This window comes from Patella vulgata, chromosome 6, assembly GCF_932274485.2.
Source record: "Patella vulgata chromosome 6, xgPatVulg1.2, whole genome shotgun sequence".
Lineage (NCBI taxonomy): Eukaryota > Metazoa > Mollusca > Gastropoda > Patellidae > Patella > Patella vulgata.
In genome coordinates this window covers 42,117,450-42,139,998 of record NC_065884.2, presented here as the reverse complement: position 1 = coordinate 42,139,998, position 22,549 = coordinate 42,117,450, and the positions used below count along the sequence as shown (strand labels likewise).

The 22,549-nt window shown below is 36.3% G+C and overlaps 1 protein-coding gene across 1 annotated transcript; it reads right to left on the bottom strand.

Annotated features, from left to right (window-relative positions):
- Positions 1-16,271: 16,271 nt before the first annotated feature.
- Positions 16,272-20,032, bottom strand: LOC130013228 (transcription elongation factor SPT4-like). The gene is made up of 4 exons (XM_056102015.1): positions 19,961-20,032; positions 18,694-18,800; positions 17,214-17,269; positions 16,272-16,725 (listed from the first exon to the last, which is right to left on the bottom strand). The coding sequence occupies exons 1-4, from the start codon at positions 20,027-20,029 to the stop codon at positions 16,604-16,606; spliced, it is 354 nt and encodes a 117-aa protein (XP_055957990.1). The 5' UTR covers positions 20,030-20,032; the 3' UTR covers positions 16,272-16,603.
- Positions 20,033-22,549: the final 2,517 nt, after the last annotated feature.

The window sequence follows — 22,549 nt, the reverse complement described above, 5'->3', positions numbered from 1 at the left end:
CACTAATCTTTCATGACATTAGGTTATTAGGGGCATTGACCCCAAAACATATACATACCAAATATGTCGGTAAGTGATGAAAAAGTGTAGAGTTAGAATATACGTAAATTTGGGTTCGCGTCAACATGTATTGAGGTAGCGGATTCCCGAAAATGGTATAAGGAACCACTTGGGCGTATCTTCAAACGAACTAATAGCCCCAAAAATATTAATTTTGAAACTAAAATTGCTTTTTTATGTTAAAACAATGCAGAGTTATGCCCCTTTACAAATTTGAATTCGGGGCAGCACGTTTCTGGAGTAATGAAATCCCAGAAAATGGTTCAAGAGAGCACCAGACATGTATGAAAACCAGGCCATATATAAGTTTGACCCCGGACAACCTAATACATGACGCCAATTTCAATTACATGTCACAATTTTTATCCGATTTTGACGAAACTTGAAATATAGGTATATTTCCCAAAGAGCTCGATTCCTTTCGATATTCGAGCATATCAGATCATAACATCCTGAATTATGACCCCTAATTGTAAGAAAAATCATATTTTTCGCTTGTGGATGTTCCATTTTCACAATTTTTATCCGATTTAAAAAAAAAACAAAAAAAAAAAACGTTTATATTGATCGCCGTTCCATCGTAATGAATGTTAAGTTCAAATTTTGGGACAATCGAAACGAAACTGCCAAATAATATTGCCGTTCTTTGTACGCAAATTGTATAAAAGTATGTATGTAATACGAAAGTTTTGAACCCTCTAGAGCAGGGGTGTCAAACATGCGGCCCGCCAAGGTTTTAAATGTGGTCCGTGAAACCAATTTCAACAAACTGATGTCAATAATTCTTAGAAACTAGCTGTTGAAATCATTAATTATTCTTTTCCGGTTTCAGCAAAACTCTGACCTCCGTACTATATCACATACTATAGAAGGATAACGTTGCCAATACAAACTGCATATATCAGCAGTTCAAAATACGTATTTTAGTTTTACAATTTGTAATTCCCATTGCTCCACAATACCAATCTCACAGTGTTAAAATATTGTTAAAATGTACACTTTTCAATAATACAAAATGCAGTATAATAGTTATTTTGCACATTACACTTCTCCATTCTGCATTTTGCATTAGACAAATGCATACTAGAACTTATCATATTTAAAACATAATATACCTTATATGGGATCTACGAAGAATCTCATTTGCATACGGAAAAATGTCCGGTCTAGGACGGAAATTAATAATTTACGCGATTAATCTACATGGTCAACGTCAGTAGAAGGGGTAGAGATGAAGCTGGCATACAATCAGTCACCATACGATAAGTCGGCTTACTATGCAATAAGGTAGGGTGCCCCGTGCAGCGAAAATTTTCCCTACAGAAAGTTGAACTCGAAACGGCGAATGTGCATGCTTCAGTGCCGTAAAAAAAAAATCTATTGTTGACGATTCTGAAAAGCAGTAATATTTAGCTTTATGGATACTTCAACAGATTTATAAATCCCGTTCGTTTTATTTTTTTAATTGCTTTATTATTAACTGTACCGTTAGGAGCGGCATCTTTTGGTTTATACAAATAATATCTCTAAAAACACTCGGGTTAGGCAAGAACATGATACTAGCAGTAGTTTCATTTTACTTTTACCAGGGTCTTAAAACGATTGTTGAGTGTCAATCAGGCGTAGAATGGTTGATAGACTGGTTACGCGAGACTAATTTCAATACAAGGGCACGTAACCTATTTTTTACTAAAACGTGCCCGGATGTTATGGCCGACACTCGTAACCACCTTTAAGTCTATTATTTATGGATGGTTAAATGGCCATAGCTTATTAAGTACAACATGACCGTTTATTTAGTGACTATAAATAAGGGCGATATCACGCTAGCATGCAATAAGGAATTCGCCGGATGACCATGATTTCTGTGAAATCATGCGCTCGGTATGGCTAATCCGAGCCTTCAATAAGCCCCACATTTTTACTTCCTACCCCCCCCCCATCATTTTTTTTTCAAAGTATGAAGCCACGATGGCTACGTGGTTAAACCATGCCACCGTAACAAGGAGAGAAAAACGTCCAGGAGTCCCCAATGTGTAAAATAAAAAGATGGAGCATCATTATATGCTTGTAAAATTTATATTATATGGCATACATGATTTATACATGACGTAAATTAGATTAATATCTAAAGGTGATACAGTAACAAAGCGTCCTTATCCCACCCGCTAGCCTGGAGGTCGCGTGTTCGATCCCCGCATTGGCCGAGAAAGTTCATCGGTATTTTCCGACGTGGTTTCATCTTGTCAGTGGTGCAGCTAGTCGTTCGGATGGGACGAAAACCCGAGGTCCCGTGTATACATTGGCGTGCGCGTAAAAGATCCCATTGCAGTTGGAATTCGATATAAGAGTAGGCTATAGTGTCGCTGCCCGGGCAAAATTTCCCTCATTGCACACTGTATTGCGTATGCCCGGTCGAAGCAGAACAGTAGGACGTTAAACCCCATTTCATTTTTTTTTCAAATTATGTAAATATAAATGTGCCAGAAAATTATTTAAATATTTGAAAAGAGAAGTGAACGCGCTTTTTAGTGATATGTAACATGATATCTGGAATTCGTATTAAGACAGGCATGTTTACTTTAAATACCCCATCCCCGTCATTTAATAGAGTTTTGTACCACCGACTATAATCGGTTTTCTTTCCGCTTGTCTGTGATGCAGGAGGGCCTGGCAAGGACAACAGTCTAATCGTTCGGATGGTACGAAAAAGCGAGGTCCGGGTACACATCAGCGTGCACGTAAACGATCCCCTTGCAGTTGGATTTCGATACAAGAGTAGGCCGTATACAGCGCCGTTGTCCGGTCATATTTTCCTAGTCCGGACTTTTTTCCGTATGAAATGAAATGAAATTGGGTTTAACGTCCTACTGTTTTGCTCCTAAATTTTTCCGTATGCAAATTAATGAGCTTCGTCGTAGATCCCGTATAAGTTATATGTTCTAATATGTGAAGTTCTATTATGCATTTGTCTATTATGCAAAATGCAGAATAGAGAAGTGTAATGTGTAAAATAACTATACTATTCAAAAAAAGTAGGGGATATTTGATTTTGGGGGCATAATACTAAAATATGCAAATGACTACGAAAAAAGTCACTATAGAACCTAACAGAAGAAACATTTCCAGTTACATGTGACGCCCAAACGCACCAATAGCTACCGCATGGAATGCAGGTGATGCTTGGGATCATCATGGGGGTCCAACCCAAGATTTGCACGACTCTGACTTTGAATGTTACAGTCATTGTGGCATTGAATTCCAGGGTGGAAACATCAGTTTAATTGTTTTAGTGACCAGAAAACAAATTTTGATATGCGTCGGCTTACCCAAAATGAAAGGTTACGTGCCCTTGGCATGCTACAGATCGGCACAACACAGGCGGTTGTGGCGCGGACGATGAATGTTTCTCAGTCTGTCATAAGCAGGCTATGGTCCAGATACCGTGATACACAATCTGTACAGGACAGACCACGCTCAGGTCGACCAAGGGCGACAACTCAAGCCCAGGATCGATTTATCCGTACCTTGGCCTTGAGAAATCGTGTCATCACAGCAAATCAGATCAGCGCTCGTCTTCAAACAGACACTGGTGTGAGAGTGAGTGGCCAGACGATTCGGAATCGACTGCATAGGGGTCACCTTCGCGCCCGACGTCCTCGCGTGATCCCTTGTTTGAGAGATCATCACATTCAGGCAAGACGTCGTTGGTGTAGGGATCGTCAACACAGGGATAATCGACGCTGGAGCAATGTGATGTTTTCAGATGAGTCAAGGTTCACTGTTGATTTTTTGGACAGACGTAGGAGGGTGTGGCGTCGTCGAAACGAGCGCTTCCAAGACGTTAACGTCATCAGACATGATCGATTTGGGGGTGGTTCTGTTATGGTGTGGGGAGGCATCACTGTTGCTGGAAGAACGGCTTTACATGTTGTTGCAGGGCGTGTTACAGGCCAGTACTACCGGGACAACATCTTGGCAGTCCATGTTGTGCCGTTCGCACGACGTCATGGCCGCCGTTTCACCTTCCAGGATGACAACGCAAGATGTCACAGGGCCAGGATCGTTACAGGTTACCTCCAACAACAGAACATCACCACATTACCTTGGTCAGCACTGAGTCCCGACCTCTCCCCCATCGAGCATGTCTGGGACATGCTTGGACAGAGGTTACGTCAACGTCAACAACGTCCTGCCAATTTCAACTATATTACTTATGAGGCAAATTTTGGCCCCCGTCGGCACTTTTTAAGCCAGTCAGAAAAGGGCATGGCCCCACTTTTTCCGGTCAGATTTATATTTTTTATATTCATACATTGTATGGCAACATTTTAGAACTAATTCTGATCCTATTACTTATGAGGCAAATTTTAGCCCTTTTTGGCCCTTTTTGTCTGCCCTTCCCAGCCAAATGCCCCACTGGAACCTTGTAAGACTGGATGTTTTGAATTTGCCCTATCAATAGCTGCCAATTAATATGGTCAAACCTTCTATTACTTATGAGGCAGTTTTTTCGTCACTGGCTCTTGGTCTATTAAGGGATAGTGTAAGAGTATGTAAAGTACGTGGTGGATATACAAGGTGAGTCATCAATACTGGAAACAAACATAACTGAGAGATAGAGTTACTAGTTAAAATAAACATTTGATTTTGATTAGCAATGGCAATATAGCGTTTGAAAAAGTTTAATATGCTAACATTTAGGATTCAAGTTCAAGATATTAATAAGACTAGTTTGTTTATACTGGATCAAATATTCAGAGGTACTGGCTTATTCTGTGAGTTCCAAAGACTAAATTGATTTTAGATCTATGATAAACATAGATAAATACATAAAGACCAAGATAGGTAAGAATAATACTAATGATCATCATCAGGGTGCTGATGAATTATTTGTTACTATCCTTTTAGTAATTTAAAAGTGTACTTTGGATAATTATACACGAGATTTAAAACGTTTAGTAGCTATTATATATGATTGCACTGTTTGGAAGATCTTAGTAGAATTTGGAATATCATCTTTTAATCCGAAAAGTAATGTATAAGATGTTTTGTATCTTGTATCTAATAGATCAATTGTACTTGATCTTTGAGATTTATAGTGGGGGCAATAAAAGAAGAAATGATCGACATTTTCAAAAGAGTTGCCACAGCTGCAAGTTGGGTCATCTCTAATGTGCATTACTAATTTGTGATAGTTAAGGTCACTTTTTCCGTTGCTGAGTTTGCAATGAATTATTTGGAGATTTCTATTACCAAGAAAATATAAGTCATTACATTTTGTACTGAATTTTGTTTTTAGTTTTGACTTAAAGATAGAAAGCGTTGGCGAATTTTTTTTTATTTCAGGTTCTAGTTTATTCCAAAGTTGAGGGTAGAAAAGATCTTTGATATAGGTTTGTTCTACATCTAACACCAATAAAGGAGTTTGAGTTGCGAAGATGGTAGGGTTGGTCAATTGAAACTTGTAGTGGTTTTAAATCAGTAAGAGCTTTAGGGGCTTCATTTCTAATAATTTTGTAGAAGTTATTCAGCTTATGCTGAGTGCGGCGTAATTGTAATGAACAAATTCCTGTTTCGCTATGCAGAATCGCATGTGACGTGCCTCTTGGAAGACCAGTAATTGATCGCAAGGCGTCAAGGTGCAAATATTCAAGTCTACTAGCTTGTTCTGATGTGCAATTGTCCCAAATAATGTCAGCGTAATCAAATATTGAAAGGATAAAAGATTTATAAATAATTTCTAGGGTTTTGCGATTTAGTCTGTATTTAAGAGAGCGTAGGCAATTTATCATCTTACTCGTTTTGGAGATGACATAATCTATATGTGCATCCCAAGTTCCTTTTGGATTAAAAATGACACCAAGGTGTTTATGTGTTTCAGAATCTAAAATCGCTGTGCTATTAAAAACAAGGTTAAAGCATGTCGGACTTTTTTTCCTGGAAAATGTTAAACTAATTGTCTTTGCCGGATTAAAAATTACCTTTCATTTTAATGACCAATTAAAAATGCTAGCTATATCATTATTTAAAATATTTTGTGTAGTTGGAAGAGTGTCAATAATCATAAAGAGGGAGGTATCATCCGCAAATAATCGCATGTTACTTTCTAGATCAGTGGTAATATCGTTAATAAAAATAATTAAAAACAAAAGGGGTCCTAAAATTGAACCCTGTGGAACGCCAGAAATAATATTTTTTTCAGCGGAAGAGCTACCACCAACAATGACTTTCTGTTGACGATCAGACAGATAGATCTTTAAAAGTTCAAGAATGTTTTCACGAATTCCAGCCGCGTTTAATTTGATAATTAGACCGTCGTGCCAGACCTTGTCAAATGCTTTGCTTATATCGAAAAATATAGCTTTTATCTCGTTTCCACTATCAAGACTCTTGCAGATATAGTCGTACATTTCAATAAGTTGGTAAGTAGCACCGTTACCCCTCTGGAAACCAGCCTGATACGGAGTTATATACTTTTGAGTTAATAAAAAATTGTATATGTGATTGTAAACGAGCCTTTCAAAAACTTTGCCTAATGAGGATAGGAGCGAGATAGGCCGGTAGTTTGAACATAAATGAGGGTCACCCTTTTTATAAACTGGGACTACATTTGCAGTTTTCCAGTAATTTGGAAAAACGTTTTGAGCTATGAGTAGGTCGAAAAGTCGTTTGAGTGGTTGGCTAAGTGGTTGCGATAATATTTTAAGAATAAAGTTATGGACATTGTACGGACCGCTTGACTTTTTTGACTTAAGGGACGATAACAAATGTTCTATTTGGATTTCGCTTGTGGGGAGATCCGAAATTGAAATGTCATTACAAGGAATATCTGGTAGTTTCTCGCATTTCCCGGAAACCGAACATTGAGAAATGAAAAAATCGTTTAATGCGTCAGCCTTTTCGTGGTTTTCACAGTAGATAGTATCTTTATGAAATAAAGGTGGGATAGTATTAGATGGTTTTCCTCGTTTTAGAGAGATATCCTTAATTAATGACCACCATTGTGATTCGTTAAATTTGTTAGTATTTACTGCTTGGGCCTTTTGTTGTAGACGAAGATTTATTTCTTAATTTTGACGATATGTGAGTTCTCCTTTGACATACTCAGAAGTGGGCTAATCCCAGCAATTGACTACTCAGAAGGATTGATATTGTCACTGGGGATCACAAGGAAAATTTTGACACAGGTTTCGTGGATGTACTAGAGATTAGTTACAAAACCAATTTAGGCGGTAATGTGTACAGCTCCACTTGGTGGTGTACCCAACCACGTTAATCATACATTATGCAAGAGCTAAATCTGCCTATTGCAGGTCCTTCTTTAGGTCTGAAATGTTATTTAAATTATTAATTAGGCATTAATTAACTTATCCAGAACATAATCAACTCTCGATGTCGTCGCTAGCCTGCGATATTTACTGGCTTTGAATCCGATTTGCTGCTCAACGCTCATTGATGAATTAATCCAAAAATGGACAATCGAGACTATGTTTTTTATTGTACCGACTTTAGTAATGCTGATCGAGGCTAGTCCTAAAATTTAAAAGCTAATATCTTGGTTCAGAGTGCATCAATTTGACTGAAATTTTCAGCATATTCCCCTTTCATTATCTAGTTTTTAACTATTATAGTGCGAACTGACAGCACTATATCTAATCTCCCATAATGCCCCTTTAATTAAATATTCGCTGGCTCATTTCATGGAGTAATATGTTCATTTTTCATCATACACTTTTAAGCTATTATAGCAAGAACGGTCAAGTGTTTATCTAAATCTTACATAATGCATCTTTAATGCCTTTCTCTCAAAACTAGCTAGATTATTACGGTAAAGTTTTACCAGCCAAAACCACCAAAAGACGCTTTATAGTTTATAGTCCGAAATAACGGGTAGACTAATCACCGGAATTCACTTACAAACACCGGAATTCACTTTGCAGATATCAGAATTTTCCCGCAAGGCCTACCTATTTACATATATTTTGCATTAATATTAATAATGAATTACTTAAAAACGCCGAAAATCACCGGAATTCACTTTGAAAACATAAACACCGGAATTCACTTTGAAAAGATCAGAATTCAGCCGCAAACCCTTTCTATTTACATATATTTTGCATTAATATATTAATAATGAATTACTTAAAAAACACCAAAAATCACAGGAATTCACTTTGAAAACATATAAACACCGGAATTCGCTTTCAAAAATATCGGAATTCGCACTTAAGACATTCCTATGTAATATTTTGCTTTAAAACACCGAATATTACCAGAATTCACTTTGAGAGGATCGGAATTCGCCCCCAAACAATTGTATTTACTTATATTTTGCATTAAATCCTCCCACAAAACTAATTTATTTTAAATGTATAATACATTTTAATATAATGAATAACTCTCTCCACGATCCCGATGAAGGCGTTGTAGATGATTTATTTGAAAGACTATCAGAATTCATTTGAAATACATGTATATGATAACGTATGTTACATTGTCTAATAAATAACTATTTCGATCTTTCCACAGATTACAAAAATACACGCCTACACACAATAATGTTATGGGTTTCTCCGCTCAAGTTATTATTATTCACCGGAATTCACTTGAAAACTACTACTACTACTCGTCTCAATAAACAATGCAAGGGCGGATCCAGAGACCTTGGATAGCGGATGGGGGTGGGGAGCACACGGGAGGCGAATCCGAACGTTGCGAGCGCCTTAGGCGCGAAGCGGTCAACACCGGGGTATACGATACGTGTACACTGTAGTACAAGATACGTGTACACTTATTGGAAGCATGGCTTATCTTAGATAATCTCTGTGAATACCAATACATGTATGTATCAATTGATGTACCACCAAAATAACAGGACAAGCAGGTAAAGGGAATAGAGGGAATATTGACCAAAAAAGTTAAACTCCAACTAAGTCAAATTTTCACAATCACAATGAAACCATACACCACAATCATCGCCTAATGCGCGAGCTTTAATGGATCTTTTTTCTGTTCTGTATCAAAAGCCCACAGCCTAATATGGTTGCCAACTACCAGTCATCAAAGATATTGAGTGGCCAACCACAAGTCATCAACGATAACTGGCCGCGTCGAGGACCAATGAATGAGGTGTACGCACCAGAAAACCCAATAGAAGCGAGACAAAAGTCTCTAGTATATCTCATAGATGTAAATCAGCCACAATCCTGTTAGATTAACAATGTCATAAACCTCGAGTTCAGCTCTGTAATTGTTGATCACAGTTCCCAAAGTTCCAAATAGGTATGGATGTGTTTGTGTACTTGTTTTAAGACGTAATGGTTAAGTCTACAGCCTACAACCATTACAACCAATTTTAATATCCAGATAATAACATAGAAACTGTCTAGCTAGAAGCCACCAGAATACAAGAAATTCAGATTGTTTATGTTGTGTATGTGGATTAGAGAGGGAAATTTTATGTATGAGGACTAGCTGTCTCGGCATTTCATCCTTGTGAAACCTACAAGATTTCTGTTCTCAAAACAATAACACAAAGAACCTGTCTCGACCTACAAGAATTCTAATCTCCAGAATATAACATTTTGTGAGCGAAGTGGTCGATTTGGTTGATATGATTGAATGAGATCCGTGGGGTAAGATGGGGAAAGATCATGTTGACACATATAAACCAATGTTACAATCTTGAAAGTTAACCGGGCTTCTATGATTAACCAATGTAATGATTTTAAGAAGGGAGTTATGTGAGAGTACTTTTGTGTTCTTGTTATTATTCTGTTGGCGGTGTTTTGAATTTTTTGAAGTTTTTTGGGAATTCCAATCAAAGCACTGTTGCAGTAATCGAGTCTAGAGAATACCAAGGAACGCACAAGCAGCTTACAGGCGACTTCAACTGTCAAGAGGTGTCGAATCTTGCCAATACATCAGAGATGGTAATAGAACGTACGACAAAGTTGTTCGACCTGTTTCTCTGTGGTTAACGAAGAATCCAGTAGCAGTTATTGTGTTCCAAAGTCTCTACTAATCAAATTGCTTGTCGCTCTACTTACCCTAAGCAGAAAATGCTCATTATCGAACTTAGTCAAGGCATCGGTGTAATAAAACTATACACCAAATTTTATCACTCTCACTTAATTAGAACTAAAGTTATCGTGTCCCAAAGCATCAACCAATCAAATTGCTTATCTCTGCTTACCAGAAGCAGAAAATGCACATCAAGGCATTGACCTAATAAACACCTACACCAAGTTTGAACATTCTAGCTGAATTAGAAGGAGAGTTATTGAGTCCCAAAAATGTGTGACGGACGGACAGATAGACAGACAGGCGGACGAACCCATTTTAATAGTCGCCTGCTTTCTTCGAAAGGCGGTTGACAATTATGTAATCACCTTTAATGTTCATTTTCAACTTCAGTCTAACAGTAAGTGTAGGAGGACCGCATTACACGCCAAAAAAATCTACGAGATAAACCTGCGGACAAGACAGAAAACAGATATTGCAAAATATGAGCAAATATCAAATCAAATCAAGTGAATGGATCCGGAGGCCAGTCGTAAGCGTCCACTGCGCAATACTGCACAGTCCCGAGCATGTAACAATGTCCAATTTTATTATATATATATAAAACTAGTTCAAAGAGAAAACCTCTTCAACGTTATGTGGGTCTGAATTTAACGAAACTTACAGCAAGGTAGCATTACAAACCAGGGTTATTACATGTAGGCCTATATAGTAAAGGAACCAGACGCCAGGTTTACTTTTAACAAAAGGCCATCACCACGCCAATGTTAGAGGTAAATCCACCATACATCTCACTCACAAATAAGGAGATAAAATTGGTACAGAAAAAATCATTATAATTAAATTCATATAGTCATTTATTATTAATCCTTTTAATGATTTACTCATTTGTGTTATTAGCATAGCGTGTTCTACAACTAAATATAAATTTACCATAGTATACAGAATTGATTGTGAGTTTTATTTGGAATATATCCACTAAATATTATCCAAAGGGAGCCAATGCTGGATATGTAAGCATGGCTTATATATAGATTTATCTTATCAGTAACAAGAACAGATCTATCTTATTTTATACTGCTTCATTTCTCTTGATTATCCCGTTTGAAGCAGAGAAGTTAGACAAGAGGCAAAGAAGGCTAGGTGTTGGGTTTGTTTTGCCAAAATTTACAGACTAATTATTGACAAAAAAGTGGGTGTGATAGGGGGTCGGGGCATACACCAAAATAAACAGTTGCTATCTTTACGGTATAAGAAATAAATATACCAAGTTCCAAGATGATCCATTCAGAATTGCAGCCTGCAGCCGATAACGATAAGGCTATAAGGAATACATATACCAAGTTCCAAGACGGTGCATTAAGAATTTTCGAAAGTAGGCAAGATACAGACACACAAAGAAGAAATGGGTGTGGCTCTGTCTCTGGGGGTCGGGCATTCAATAGAACCAATAGGGATCATCCTTAGGGTATAAGGAATAGGTATGCAAAGTTTCAAAAGGATCTGCTCTAAGAATTGCGGCCTATAGGTGACACAGACAAAAATTGGGCGTGGCTCTGCCCCAGGGGTTCGGACATGCACCAAAAATAAAAGAGGTCATTCCTATAGGTGACACAGACAAAAATTGAGCGTGTCTCTGCCCCAGGGGTTCGGACATGCACTAAAAATAAAAGAGATCATTCCTAGGGTATAGGGAATAAGTATGAAAAGTTTTCAAGACAATCCATTAAAAATTGCGGCCTGTAGTAGGCGACACACAGACACACAAAGAGAAACATACACCAAAATCAGTAGTTGCCGTCATTGGGTTATAAGGAATACAAATGCCAAGTTCCAAGACGATCCCTTAAGAATTGTTACCTGTAGTCAGCACACAGGCACATAAAGAAAAATGGATGTGGCTCTGCCCCTGGGGCTCGGGATTTCACCAAAAACAATACGGATCATCTTTAGGGTATAGGGAATAAGTATGCAAAGTTTGAAGTGGATCCGTTAATGTAGACGACAAACATATACAAACGAAAATGGGCATGGCTCTGTCCCTGGGGTCGGGCATGCACCAAATATAATAGGGATCATCCTTAGGGTATAAGGAATAAGTATAGAAAGCTTCAAGGCGATCAGTTAAGAACTGCGGTCTGTAGACCACACATAGTCACACAGAAGGGGGCGACAGCAATATACGTCCAAACTGTGAATGTCGACGTATAAAAAGGCGTAGGGTCCATTGCGCCGTGAATCGCACCACGAGGGATGTGGGGGTACTCTCACAGAAAATGTTTAAAAATAGATTCAATTTGGTGCATTCTGGGATATATACTTGGCGAGTAACACAAGTTAAATAAAATATAAATTTTGAACATTGGTTTTGTATTAGAACAAACCAATCAAGGTACGAATCCCAAGCAGTAAATAATACAGGCTATATTAGAAAAAATTCGACCCATTTACGAACCCCAGTCAATCCAATCATTCAGAATTTTGTACTCAACCCAAAATGTGTGTGTGTTTGTTAGGGGGGTGGGGGCTTTGTGATTGTATCAGGCTCAGTGGTGAAAAAAAAGGTTTGTTCAGCCATACAACTTTCTTAAATATTATTTACTGTGGTATATCAGACATTTATTCTTGTCTGTGAGTTTTGTAAACGGTTTATATAGTTCATCCATCTTTGGGGGGGGGGGGGGGGATGGCTGAATGTTTAGCGTGCACGCGCTGTATCATAAAGTCTGTCATTGAGTCGACTGGCGTGGTTTCGAATCCCCAGTTGTACCTGACAAGGAGTAGGGTCGCCTGTCCAACCTTGTGGGTTTTCTCCGGGTCCTCCGGTTTCCTCCAACTGCTAAAGACCCCTATGCGCAAGCGAATTATTGAAATAAAATTAAACCATATGTTAGTCCCGAAATGACCTAGTTTGTGTCGAGTGGACGTTAAACCCCATTTCTCTCTCTCTCATCCATCTTTGTCAAAATTTCAATTATCCACTGTTTCTGTCAAAATTTCAATTATCCACTGTTTCGTTAATATTTTTTTTATGAAATAATTTAAATTTTTGAAATGGCGTCTAGTCTGTATAAAACATATCTTTCCTTGTCGGTCACTTTTTGTAATACCTTGAACACTGTTGTGAAAAAAAAAGACTTATGTCAATGATTTAATACACGAGGATAAAAATCAATGGACGTGTTCAATTGATCACGGTCTAATATGATTAAATCTCTGTAGTGGATTCTAAGGCCATATAAAAAGATAGGTTGCCAGGCAACGAAACATTTGCCCACAGCAGCTAATTCATCCGAGCAGTCAACAGGAGTTGTCGCATATTTGTTCTATTGTCAGTAATGAAACATTTGTAATACACTAAAATCTGATTAAAAGTAACAAGTCATTAATTAATTATCAGAAAATCATAAGAATTTGTTTGGCTTTTAGTTCTGCCCAATGGTAACATTTAGTGTACGAAACATTTAATATCTTGAATTTAGCTGTTCCAAGTTATCAAAATCTATTGAAAATCAATATACTTGTTAACCTCAAAATCTTAAACTCTGTTTATCAATCTAAAGTCAATCGGATGATAGCTTTGGTCTCTAGAGCATCCACAAGATTTTTCAAAGTGATCAAGGGCCATAACTCTGGCAGTAATTATCGGAAATCGTTGAAAATCAATAGGCTTCTTCGTCTCATGGCCTCAAACACTGTGTATAAATTTAAAGACAATCGGATATTAACTTTAGCCTTTAGAGCGTCCACAAAAAAATTTCAAAGAGATCAAGGGCCATAACTCTGGCAGTCATTATCGGAAATCGATGAAAATCAATAGGTTTCTTTGACTCATGACCTTAAACAATGTGTGTAAATTTAAAGTCAATCAAATATTAACTTTAGCCTCTAGAGCGTCCACAAGATATTTCAAAGTGATCAAGGGCCATAACTCTGGCAGTAATTATCGGAAATCGCTGAAAATCAATAGGCTTCTTCGTCTCATGACCTTAAACACTGTGTATAAATTTAAAGACAATCGGATATTAACTTTAACCTTTAGAGCGTCCACAAAGATTTTTCAAAGAGATCAAGGGCCATAACTCTGGCAGTCATTATCGGAAATCGATGAAAATCAATAGGTTTCTTTGTCTCATGACCTTAAACAATGTGTGTAAATTTAAAGTCAATCAAATATTAACTTTAGCCTCTAGAGCGTCCACAAGATATTTCAAAGTGATCAAGGGCCATAACTCTGGCAGTAATTATCGGAAATTGCTGAAAATCAATAGGCTTCTTCGTCTCATGACCTTAAACACTGTGTATAAATTTAAAGTCAATCAGATATTAACTTTAGCCTCTAGAGCGTCCACAAGATTTTTCAAAGTGATCAAGGGCCATAACTCTGGCAGTAATTATCGGAAATCGCTGAAAATCAATAGGCTTCTTCGTCTCATGACCTTAAACACTGTGTATAAATTTAAAGTCGATCGGATATTAAAGGAGCTAAATCGCTAATATTTTGGACCTAGAAATTGGCACAAATGGGTCGCAACACATATAATAATGTAATATGAATTCATATAAATTGTTTTACATTCAATCGTGTCCGTTTTACTGTGAATTGTCATCAGTTATGTTCGGCGAAATACGCCAGAAGTCTCAACCGCAAGTCAGTTTCTAGCGTCTGGTTATTCCAGTCAACACCGATATTATTTATTGCGCATGCTCTCCAAATAAGAACATGATATCACCGTTTGACAGGACTTGTGGAATATGTCTAGCCTCATTCTTTGAGCACCTTGTTACAAATGGCGCATAAACGCCTTATGGTACACGATTCGTGTACCAATGGTAAAATGTTTATTTTGTCTTAAATATTGGATATCAGAAGCCCATCTTTTCCAGGTAAGATCACAACACCAATGCTGATTTAAATTGCCAAAAAATTCGTGTTTTCAATGTCGAAGATTTTGGATGATATTGAGTTACGGACTTAGCTACTTTAACTTTAGCCTCTAGAGCATCCACAAGATTTTTCAAAGTGATCAAGGGCCATAACTCAGGCAGTAATTATCGAAAATCGTTGAAAATCAATAGGCTTTTTCGTCTCATGACCTTAAACACTGTGTATAAATTTAAAGTCAATCGGATATTAACTTTAGCCTCTAGAGTGTCCACAAGCAATTGTGGACGCCGGACCGCCAGACGGGGGCGACAACAATATGCGACCACATTTCAATGTGGGCGTATAAAAACAGTTTAAATATTTCACCATTCCACCATAATAAAGGTTGAATTGGTATTTCGGGAAAATCGAAATGAAACTGCCCGACAAAATGGCCGCTCTTTGTATGCAAATTGTGTAAAAGTATGCAATACGAAGGTTGTGGACCCTCTAGAGGTCACAATTTTTATCTGATTCTAATGAAACTTAAAACATATCTTTATATCCCAAAGATCTCAGTCCTATTTGATATTTGCACATTTCAGACCATAACTTTCTGTATTAATGCCCCTGATTGTACAAAAAATCCTGTTTGTTTTTAGCTTGTTTTCTATCCATCTCTTGCAAAATGTGGGTGTATCCTGCCTGGCAGCCGCAGGTTTTTATATAAAAAGGGGGTGTAACTCTAGAATGGAAGGTTGCAGAATGGTGAAAATCAATAGGATGCGTCCTTTCATGCGTCCCATACTTCTATGATGTTGATGAGTACATGGACAGACAAACATGGGTGATGATATAATATATTGACACTGAAATGGGTGTGTATAAAAATGACCAAAGTATTATGAGACAATATTATTTCAATGTTCATGGTATTGTGGAGCAATGGAAATTGCAAACTGTAAAACTAAAAGAGAGAGAGAGAGAGAAATGGGGTTTAACGTCCACTTGACACAAACTAGGTCATTTCAAGACTAACATATGGTTCAATTTTATTTCAATAATTCGCTTGCGCGTAGGGGTCTTTAGCAGTGGGAGGAAACCGGAGAAAACCCACGAGGTTGGACAGGCGACCCTTCACCCTACTCCTTGTCACATACAACCATAAAACTAAAAGACGTATTTTGAACTCCTGACATATGCATTATGTACAGTGACACTAAAATAATATTAGCAACGTTATTCTTCCATACAATTACAACTTAACCAACATATCTCCCTTTAATAAGTGCTAGTATGAAATTAATTACAGTAGTCAGAAAAGATATTGATATTTTATTTACAGGCACCTTTACACTACAGGTACAAAAATTATATCTCATAATTTTTTGCATTTGCACTTATCATTGAATTTCATTCAATTAGTGTTGATTGTACAGTTGTAACATTTACTCAAATGATTTCTATGCGAAATGTCTGTTCTTAGAATTTGACATGACCGATCTTCTAACCATTCACAATGAAATGAAAATTAAATAAAATGAAATGACATTTACACCATAAAACCCATAATAAATCGTATTCAATCTGTTAAAAATGTCTTCTTCATTGTTTATATTCACACTTTCACATTGTTCACATGAATCGATCTCAGGATTTAATACTTGTGTCACGAGATCTATAAGCGATTCCTTTTCTTCCTAAATCTCTGACAATTCCTGGAGGTAATTTACCAGTTACTGATATAGCATAAACACCCTTCGCACATCTACCTGTTAATAAATAGAAGACACTTATAAGTTGTTAGTACTTTTGTTAATATCTAATGTATTGTACGATGTAATGTTGATACAATAAAATAAGTTTAAACTTTAAACTAAAAATTAACTAAGATCCAATTAATACATCTCGATCAGATTGAGACTAACAAGGTAGAGCTTTATTTCATAGTTGTTTAAGCATGCATAACTGTTCTGTAGTGAGAGAAAAATGTAGAATTGGGGAAAGTGGCAAATGATGACTCTAATCCTAGTGTAGTTGCACTCATCATAGCCTGTAGTGATTACAGCCCTAGATCTATAGCACAATGTTTTGGAATATAACCCATAGCATATCTATCAAATAACATCTATACTTTATAATGTACCTACAAACTGATGCTACCTTTATGACAACAACTGAATCGATCAGAAACGTGAATGGAGTCTGTGAAAAAAATTGTGAAGACAATTTATTCAGATCTCCATTAAATGATACTTACCTATTCTTTGCCATTTAGCAACCCAACTATCTTCATTTCCCATCATAGCAACCATACTGTAATAAACAATTACATCATATCAATGATCAATACATTTACAAGTTCGTTTTCTATAAATTTATTCCCTAAAGTTTACAGTATCATGTGGACAATTCAGATGATTGTCCTATTGCTCTCTGCTACTAATTTTTACAAAGTGAACCAGCGGCTGCCAGGCAGGATACACCCACATTTTTCAAGAGATGGATAGAGAACAAGCTAAACAAAAAGTGACTTTTCGTAACATCAAGGGGCCCAATTCAGGAAGGTACGATCCGATATGTGCGAATATCGACAGGAACCAAAATCTTTGGGTTATAAACATGCATTTCAAGTTTCATTAAAATCGGATCAAAATTGTGACCTCTAGAGGGTCTACAACCATGACATACCAGATGTTTATAAATTGTAGCCTCTAGAGAGTCCACAACCTTGATATACCCTATTTTTAGTTTTTACACGATAAGATTACGAGTGGCGGCCATTTTGTCCGGCAGTTTTGGTCCGATTTACACGAAATTCAAACTCAACCATCATTAGGGTGTAACGGTGGTATAATGAAACGTTTTTTTAAATTGTATAAAAATTGTTAACTCAATTTTTCATACGATCAAGGGCCATAATTCAGGAAGTTACGATCTGATATGCGCAAATATCGAAAGGAACCAAGATCATTGGGTTATAAACATGTATTTCAAGTTTCATCAAAATAGGATCAAAATTGTGAGCTCTAGAGGGTCCACAACCTTGATATACGATATTTTTACCATCATTAAGGTGTAACGGTGATATATTCACAGGTTTTCTTTTAAATCGGATAATAATTGGGACCTCCATAGGGTCCACAAGCTAAAAAACGTGATTTTTCGTACAATCAGGGGCCATAAATCAGGAAGTTACGGTCCAATATGCGCGAATATCGAAAGCAACCGAGATCTTTGGGTTATAAACTTACATTTTAAATTTCAACAAAATCAGATAAAAATTGTGACCTCTAGAGTGTCCACAAGCTAAAAACATGATTTTTCGAACAATCAAGGGCCATAATCCATGAAGTTTGATCCGATACATGCCAATATCAAAAGGAACCAAGATCTTTTGGAGATAAACCCATATTTCAAATTTCGTCAAAATCGGATAAGAATTGTGACTTGTAGAGTGTCCACATACAAATTGTGGACAGACAGACGGACATACGGACGGACAGGGGTGACGACAATATACGTCCACATGAAAATGTGGCCGTATAAAAACAAATGGTTAGACTCATGAAGATGAACTTCCTAATTAAATAAGAAGTGTTATCAGATGTTTTTGAATCAGTGAGCATACCCTGGTCCCTGCAAGCAGAACTTTGCTGGTGATAATATTTTCCACTAGTATACATGTGGTTTCCTCGTTTTATCAATTCTATAATTCAAAGTTACATGTATTTATTTACCCATCAAAATTGGAACTTGTACATTCATAAACATTGTCCCTATTGTTCTTCATATGTAGATGTTCTTCACAATTATCACATCCATCATATTCAAACTGCTCAAATGTCTGAATGAAATAAGATATAATACAGCTACAGAGGTGATTTAAAATATTTTATTAAAATTATTATGACAGATAGTTTGATTACGTGTATTGGCCTATATATGTAACATGGAATACAATATTTCATATAAATTATGCTGAATCCGATCCTTAGGTAATAATTTTCTAAATACGGATGCAATGGGATTTAGTGGATGATACATCAAAAATATCCCCACAACTAAATTCCAAATTTGAGGATTATCTCCTCTTAGCTTCAATAGCGTAGCTGCATCTTGTATTGTCTGCTGCTACAATTCATCCATCCTTCAAGGCTTTACAAGTAAAAATTTAAAAAATAGCTTTAAACGCATAATTCTCAAAGATCACAATCTGTATTGAAATAAGTAATTATATCACAAATTGTGAAGAGTGGGCCACTAAAATAGTTACTGAATTCCCTTGAATTACAACTACACTTTACAGCATGTAATTTTCCAGGTTGGCTTGGGTTGTTATGCCTCCAGGACACATGATTTGTATAACTGTAGCACCACATCGATATTTTGTTTAAATATACTTTTCAAAGAAGTAATGGGATATTCAGAAACAATACAAAACTTCGGAAATGCACTGCTGTTTTTATTAGAGGTAACCAGTGTATGTTAATAATAGGCCAATTGTCTACATATGAACATACAGTTCATATGGGCGGCCATACTAAACTAAGGCTGCCTGTCTACAGTTAGCTCCACTTGAGAACAGACCCTAAGGCTAAGCTAGTTAACCGACATTTTGAATCCTAAATTGATGATTTTAGTCGAAAATACTAAGTATATTTCGAGAATTCTGAGAAGTACTTATTCTGCTTTCATTTAATGGAATTGATTAGATTTATTTAGTCTTTGTGTGTATGCCACATTTCTTAACTTCTTTAGAGATGGGCAGTCCTAGAAATTTATGTTTTATTAATAATAATATAAATATAACATGATCATCATCATTTTTATGTCAACATAAATTACATAGCCCCCCAATTGTAGACATTGGACGCCCCATATCTCGCAAACACCCCCTCAAACGCCTGATCACCACCCAGATTCCTTCAGCCACCGGACAATTTTAGTATTATACATTCAATGGTCATATCTCAGCAAAACTCAAAATAATGGATTATCAATTACTTTTATCAACGAACACATTAAACATGCTCGTAAATGTCGCAAATCTTTCGGTACAGTTTCAAGAGACATTTTCTGTAATTTTGCTTGTTTAAAAACTAAAATTTACACAGCGACTTCTCGGAGTTATCACCCCCTCTGTTACTTTCCGGTGTAACAGTGTGAGATGGTTCCTGGTGTGTGATTACCCTTTTGCGCATGCGCAGTTGTAGGAGTATTAAATTTTACAGTATTACTGTATCATCAAGGAGAGGGTGTCGAGTTTCTATAGTTTGTTTATATCGATAAAAAGTAGAAATACAAAGTGTCTAAGGCGCGGATTCACCAATAAAGGGAGTCGTAGCAATTTCAATTTGCGTTGATCCAAAATCTCCGCTCCCGTGACGTCAGAGCGATATTTTTTCCGTGAGCGTCTGCCGTATTATAAACGGTATAAATTGGCCCATTCGCGGTTAGAATCACCGGAATTCACCGGAAATCATTTACAATCACCCGAATTTACTTCGAAAATCCGCGATTCCTCCCACAAAACTAATTTATTTTAAATGTATAATACATTATATAACGAATAACTATTTTGACCTCTCCACAGGCCGGACGAAGGCGCTGTAAGTGTATTTATTTGAAAGACTATAATATCGGTTCGGAATTCATTTCAAATATATGCATCATGATTATGATAACGTAGCTGGGAGTGGGTGCGTCGGGGGATGCGTCGAATTACCCAATAGGCCTAACTCCAAAATAACACAAAATAACAATTTGTGTCAAATTACCCAATAACTCCAAAATAACACCTAATTACTCTAAAAATGTTGACTGTGGAAACACAAAATAACAATTTAGGTGAATTTAAGTGTGTGTGAGTTAGTTTTATTTAACGTCCGCTTCCACCGAGGTGATATCGCAGACAAAAGGTGAATTTAAGTGTGTGAGTTAGTTTTATTTAACGTCCGCTTCCACCGAGGTGATATCGCAGACAAGGTGAATTTAAGAAGCCTCGCTGCTTTATATGCCCAACTCGGAGGTTCACGGGAGATAACTCGTGTATGTGATTTTTGTTGACAAAAAATAAATGTATACTTTCGTTGCAATTCGTTGTAATGTATTGTACTTAGAGATTGATTAATAGTTTATTGAAAAAGTAATATGTACATGAAACATATATATATATATATATATATATATATATATATATATATAGTGCAATAAACAATTTAATATTATAGCTATATGATTCTAGAGAAAATCAACAAAAGGGCCGTGTCAAAAATAATAATTAGGTTAAACATAAATGTGAACTTCATATCCACTGCAAATTAATTATTAAAATAACTACGAAACACGTTAGTGTTGATTTAAGCAATAATCAGTAAGGATTAAGCCGAAATTGCGTGACCCCTGTGTTTTTGCGTCTCGTTATTTCAAGAAATGTTAGGTTTGACATTTTACATGGATTACTGCGGTGTTCTTATCATATCGTGTTTCCCCGAGATGACCATCTGGAAATATCGTTTTACAGCAGATACATCCGAGTTTAATATTAATGCAAAATATAAGTAAATACAATTGTCTTGGGGCGAATTCCGATTTTCTCAAAGTGAATTCCGGTGTTTTAAAGTAATTTATTATTAATGTAAAATATTAGCAAATGCGAAGGTCTTAAGTGCAAATTCAGATATTTTGTAAGTGAATTCCGGTGTTTTAAATTAATTTTTTAGTAAAATATTACAAATACGAAGGTCTGAAGTGCGAATTCCGATATTTTGAAAGTGAAATCCGGTGTTTATGTTTTCAATGTGAATTCCGGTCATTGCTGTGTTCTAAAGTAATTTATTATTAATGTAAAATATTAGTAAATACGAAGGTCTTGAGTGCGAATTCCGATATGTTGAAAGTGAATTCAGATGTTTAAATGTTTTCAAAGTGAATTCCGGTGTTTATATGTTTTCAATGTCCGATTTTCTCAAAGTGAATTCCGGTGTTTTAAAGTAATTTATTATTAATGTAAAATAATAGTAAATACCATGGACCTTATAATACATAAGTTCCATGTAAACACGAAGATCTTAAGTGCAAATTCCGATATTTTGAAAGTGAATTCCGGTGTTTATAATATTTTCAATGTGAATTCCGGTGTTTAAAAGTAATTTATTATTATTATTAAAGAGACAATAACACTCTTGCTGGCTTGACAGATCCAGAAAATAAAAAAAAAAATAGCCTTATTCTAAGTACTAGATGTGTTAGTGTCCTAGTTACCTGTTGTGTAAATTATCCATTAAATCCTATTTTACTTGTCCAGAGGGTTCAAAAATATTTTAATCCAAGTCACATTTGAAAAGCTTTACATCAAGCTTTTCAAATCATTTAGTTGAATTTTTCCAATTTTTTAAATTAGGTGTGTTAAGATGAAATTTGTATCATCAATTAATTGGAATATTGTAAAATAGTGCAATTTGTTGACCTGAATAAAGATTGGGACATATTATTCAGTTACAACAAGAGTGGTATTGAGCCTTTAATGTAAAATATTATATAGTAAATACGAAGGTCTTAAGTACGATTTCCGATATGTTGAAAGTTAATTCC